The 5,939-nt window shown below is 41.1% G+C and overlaps 1 protein-coding gene across 1 annotated transcript; it reads left to right on the top strand.

Moving 5' to 3' along the window:
• Nucleotides 1-368: 368 nt before the first annotated feature.
• LOC119657256 lies at nt 369-1,805 on the top strand. The gene is made up of 5 exons (XM_038064084.1): nt 369-705; nt 766-965; nt 1,031-1,202; nt 1,260-1,467; nt 1,521-1,805. The coding sequence occupies exons 1-5, from the start codon at nt 519-521 to the stop codon at nt 1,636-1,638; spliced, it is 885 nt and encodes a 294-aa protein (XP_037920012.1). The 5' UTR covers nt 369-518; the 3' UTR covers nt 1,639-1,805.
• The last annotated feature ends 4,134 nt before the right edge of the window (nt 1,806-5,939 follow it).

The following is a 5,939-nucleotide window of genomic DNA, read 5'->3' as shown; positions in this document are numbered from 1 at the left end:
TTAGCCGAAGTTGGGGAATCGATTCGTGTTTTACAAGAAATTGCTTGTAAACAGATAGCGACCATTGAATGGGAACGACATAGAAAACCTCGCATATACATCAAATCGTTAAATGAAAATGGTTAGATGATTCAATTCGCATATTCCTCTTGCTTCGCACTACTTTTAGCCAGTCGACGGAGAAGCAAATCAAGCGAAGATAATTTTGCATTGTCTTCGTTAATATACTTCCTAATATTTTGCTAAATTCAGATCTGGATTATAATGGCGTATTGTTTTCTGGCGCACAAACGTTGGTTTCAAATTTGGTCATTCCGACACAAGCATGTTTGAGCTCTATTAATTTGTCTATAAAAGATTTCCGCCTTCTGTTAATCCGCTCAAATCTTTTAGAGATTTCGGTAAGGATTATCGTTGCATTGTGTTTTCGTGGTTGTTTGTAGCAATTACAAACAAATATCGACGAACTAACCGTGCGTGTTGTGCTCCTAATTTAGTGATTACTCCTTGATTTTGAGATGTCTTACATCGGAAACACGTCGGACGTTGAGCAGGAGAAGAACGAGTTCCACCACAATCGGAGTACCAGTAACTTAGTGACGAAGAAAATGGGCAGTCAGAAAGCATCCGAAGGAATGTGGAATGACAAACGCGACATCGACTCGGACTCGGAAATATCTGACTCTGAGCATTTCCTGGCGAAAGGTATTAATTAAGTGCACGGAGTGTTCCTTCAAAGTGAAAAATTGGTGCTTTATAATTCAGGTGCCTTTCTACTAACGCCTTCCCACGAACTCTCTATGGAACGAGCCGCGCTTATTTGTGAGAAAATGAACTTCAAAGGCTGTTTCAGCTTGACGAAAACGGCCACAGGAATTCTGTTCAAATTCTCAAGTCCTATAGACTATCAGGCGGTTTTCAAGAAAGGATTCCATAAGGTGACCGGAGCGCGTTTCTATAGGAAAGTAAATAACTTGAAGAACAGTTTTTGCAAAGATTATTTGTCGTGATCTTGTTTTATGCTTATCAGGTCGCAATTCCTTGTCGACCACAGAAAACGTTCACCCTGTTTGTCTTGGATGTTCCTGAGGATTTGCCTGTTGAAGATATAAGACATTCTCTATATCGATTCAATTCAGTTGTGGAAGTTGTTCGTCTCGTTATCCAGTCAGCAGGTTCAGCTACTGAAAAGGGAGCTGACGGTAGACAAATCATTTTAGTTGAAAATGCAAACGACTAACATGTTCTTCTCCTTCAAGGATCACCAACCCCTAAATCTCAAATTGCAAAAGAGGATCAACCCAGTAAGGAGGGAAATCCTCCTCCAATAAGGATTACACTTGCCTCTTTAGACGAATATAACATTCTACTTCAGAACGGATTGGATTTCTATGGAGCAACTTTCTTCCCAACGGAAGCGAATTTACCAATTTCACCAACAGCAAAAATCGCTTTTAAGAAAGGAGGGTAAGTGATACTAAATAAAAACGTGAAGCAACCACTATAAACTCAACTTGCAGACGTTTAATCGACGGAAGCATTCCGGGGCGAGTAAGGGAATTACTACCCGTTTTTGATGCTGCTGGATTCTGTAAAATACCACCTCCAACTAGTAAAACTATTAAGCCACGACCTTAAAACTATTTTTCGGAGTGCATTCTGGATTATGAATTTGGTGTCGTTGCAGAGATTTTAATATCGATTTTCATGACAGAATCAGAATAATGAAAGTATTTAACCAAAAAACATTCAACCGTTCGCCATAATTTGTTGTTCCTCTAAAAATACATTTAATCGTTTTTAAATTTCAATACAATTTTAATTTTAAAGCTTAACTATGCAGTAATCGCAGAGCGGAGGGTAATGGAATCATCATCATCATCAGCGGCGCAACAACCGGTATCCGGTCTAGGCCTGCCTTAATAAGGAACTCCAGACATCCCGGTTTTGCACCGAGGTCCACCAATTCGATATCCCTAAAAGCTGCCTGGTGTTTTCTGAGCTACGCCATCGCTCCATTTCAGGGTCTGCCTCGTCTTCTTTTTCTACCATAGATATTGCCCTTATAGACTTTCCGGGTGGGATCATCCTCATCCATACGGATTAAGTGACCCGCCCACCGTAACCTATTGAGCCGGATTTTATCCACAACCGGACGGTCATGGTATCGCTCATAGATTTCGTGATTGTGTAGGCTACTGAATCGTCCATCCTCATGTAGGGGGCCAAAAATTCTTTGGAGGATTCTTCTCTCGAACACGACCAAGAGTTCGCAATTTTTCTTGCTAAGAACCAAAGGGAGGAGGTAAGGAGGAATACATGAAAACTGGCAAGATTATTGTCTTGTAAAGTAAGAGCTTTGACCCTATGGTGAGACGTTTCGAGCGGAACAGAACAACCGTGCGTGGATTTCATCATTGTGGCTGCTATCGGTTGTGATAGGAGAAATTATCAACAGTTTCAAAGTTGTAGTCTCCTATCTTTATCCTTCCCGTTTGGCCAGAGCGGTTTGGTGTTGTTGGTTGGTTGGCTTTCGGCGTTGACGTTGCCATCATATATTTTGTCTTGCCTTCATTGATGTGCAGCCCAAGATCTCGCGTCGGCTGCTTGATCTGGATGAAGGCAGTTTGTACGTCTCGGATGGTTCTTCCCATGATGTCGATATCGTCAACATAGGCCAGTAGTTGGGTGGACTTAAAGAGGATCGTACCTCTTGCATTTACCTCAGCATTACGGATCACTTTCTCAAGGGCCAGATTAAAGAGGACGCATAATAGGGCATCCCCTTGTCGTTGCCCATTGTTGATGTCGAATGGTCTTGAGAGTGATCCCGCTGCTTTTATCTGACCTCGCACATTGGTCAAGGTCAGCCTAGTCAGTCTTATTAATTTCGTCGGGATGTCGACTTCTCTCATCGCCGTGTATAGTTTTTCCCTGGCTATGCTATCATAGGCGGCTTTAATGTCGATGAATAGATGGTGCAACTGTTATCCATATTCAAAACGTTTTTCCATCGCTTGCTGCAAAGAGAAAATCTGATCTGTTGCTGATTTGCTTTTGCAGAGCTCCTGATTCCACCTGATTGAAGATGGGCATGGTCGTCTTAAGAGGTTTATCCTTAAGAGATTCACCCCGTATGTTGGGTTCCAGATATGGTTCTTTTACCGCATTAACTGCATCCAAATATGGAGTAGAATATTTGAGTAAGGTAATTCCCCGATATTTGTAGTCGTTTGGGAATTATGACGTTCAACGGGCAAGGGGTTACAGGTTTTCCTTGAACTCTAGATGTTTTTAAACCTGTTTTTCTCAAAACTGTATGCTGAATACCGGATGCCACGATATTTCAAAATATATCAAATGAAAAGTTAACGACTTATTCACATCATATTTTTCTGGTTCGCAAACTAGGATAAATGTAATTCATCAAACGATTGAAGAAGTCATAAAAAACATCCAAATTCTCGAAAGAAAAGTTTATTAAGATGCCGAAATGTTACTTTTCAATATTCTTTTAAACTTTTTAGTTCAAGAAATTGTTTATTTTACACATATTAAAATGTTTTGTAATTGTTGCTTCAAATCAGCAGAACGAAAACCTGAAGGCGCCTAAAAACGGGAAAAATTGTACCAACTGGTTCTCCAGGTTGGGGGTTAGGTAGGACTAACGACCCTACACAGAAAGCCGAAGTCATGAAACCACGGATTTTAGAAGGAAGAATCAGGCAACGGAAACGGACTAACGATTTGCGCATTTTCTCATGGAACGTACGCGCCCTGTACAGATCGAATGCTGCCCAGCAGCCAGCCGATACCCTGTTCAAATATAGGGCCAATGTAACAGCGTTAGAAGAGATGCGTTGGACAGGGACCGGTTTTCTGGGAAAGAGCCACTACACCATATATTATAGTGGCCATCCAGTGGACCATGTGCTGATAGTAGGGAGTAGGATAACCTGCTGTTATCGGCTTTAAAAACATAAGGCTATGTACTCGGCGCTTACGAAGTAAAATTAGAAAGATAAGCTTCATTAACGTTCACGCTATTACAGAGGAGAGTGTAGAGTTGCAGAAGGATACCTTATACGAGGCAGTAGAACTAATCCTCGAATCTTGTCCCTGGTATGATATCAAAATTATACTTCGAGATTTTAACAGACAAGTAGGGACGGAGCCCGCATTCAGGCGATACGTTGTCTTCCGTAGCTTACACAAAACTATAATACTTAGGCAACCGACTGCGGGCTATCCAACTAGCAATGTCGCACGAAATGGTTGTTGGAAGTACCTAGTTTGCGTGGGAGCGATCCACAAACCTCTCCTGGGTCTCTCCAAATGGAACCACTTTCAATTAAATTGACTAAATTGAACGCCGCCACCTTTCAGCCTTGATGAATGTCGGAACATATAGGGGCGCTTATATAGACTCGGATCACTATCTCGTTGGCACGATGCTCCGAGTTCGAATAGCAACACCATCTAGAATCTCCTTCTGACAATCAGAGAATAGTTAATAATAGAAGCCATCTATAACACTTATAAGGGGGAAATGGATGCCGCAATAACCACAGCCAACAGAGCTACTGGAGGTGAAGCATGGACGAGTGATTTTCACAACCACCTTCCCCCTTCTTCTTATCTTTAGAAGATACAACAGGGGACAGTTGGTCCTAAAAATCGTGTTTGTATATATTTTAAATTACCAATAAAGCAAACGTTCTTCGAAATCAATCTTTTTCTTGAAAAGTTTGGCTAACTAATCACCTCCTAATTTACACCATTGTTTTACAACTTGGTTTTTTGAAATTCCGAAACCTGGTTCCAAACGTCTCGCCCAAAAGATAATGATGTCAGTCAACAATATACTATCGATTACCGGCTTCCACAAATTTGCTTGGAAGTCATCCCGTTTGGAGATATCAAAGAAATCTTTTGGATATGCTTCCGCGCAAACCAAGTACTTCCAGCTAGCATTCCTTGCGACGTAATAAATTAAGTCATCCTATAAGCACCAACGTATCACCTGAATTCGGACTCGTTCCGTATTTTATGTTATTTCACAAGTATAATTTCGATGTCATACTTGCGGCATACGTCGAAAGCTGGTTCTACCTCCTCAAAAAAAGACACTTTATTATTAGAAGTAGACTCCTCCTTGGAGGCAATAACGTTGATGAGGATTATAATACGAAATTCGCACTGACATTTGCATTATAACCGATAACAACAGGTTGAGTTTGGATTAAGGAACTTGTTTGTGAAGGCAACTGCAGTAGATCTTGCAATCACTGTGCTGCAAAATGTACGTGACATTTCCTGTAGCCGGTAGCATATAGTTTAACTGTTGTGTAACTTAAGTATTATTCAAGGCGCGCATATTTTATGAGAAAATGAAGATTTTGTTGATGTTAAATTTCCTTTATGGCTGTTTAATAAATTTGAGTTTTACGGATCCAATTGCCGGCAACTATATGTTTGATCTTGATGCACCAAATATTGCCCCGGTATCACGCCGAGGATGTTGGAGGCCCAAAGTCACAGAGCAAAATTCCAAAGGCCGTAGCAAAAGTTGCTTTGAGTAATGGAATTGGCAAGACCTTCAGAGTCGGTACTAACACTTTTTAAATTTAAAACTGGAACCTGGGAATTATCACGGTATGATACATTGCCTATTCAATAAAATTGGGGCAACTAAAAGCGATGTGGCGGTCAAAGGTGCCAGTTCGAAACGTGGATAGGTTGACACGATGGAGCATAAAACCTAGGAGACACTTGGTGAACCAACGCCCAAATTTAACACGATCCGTCTTCTTGATCCGGTTACGGAATGTGAGGAAACTTTCTTGTTCCGCAAACGACATATGCTTTAATCAACTCGTCCGAGAAAATTTATGCGGAGTCTAGATCACCACTTCGCTTGTTCTTCACCGCTTTCGAGA

This window comes from Hermetia illucens, chromosome 5, assembly GCF_905115235.1.
Source record: "Hermetia illucens chromosome 5, iHerIll2.2.curated.20191125, whole genome shotgun sequence".
In the NCBI taxonomy this organism is placed as follows: Eukaryota; Metazoa; Arthropoda; class Insecta; order Diptera; family Stratiomyidae; genus Hermetia; species Hermetia illucens.
The sequence above is the reverse complement of the archived record's forward strand: the minus strand, read 5'-3'. Positions and strand labels throughout refer to the sequence as shown.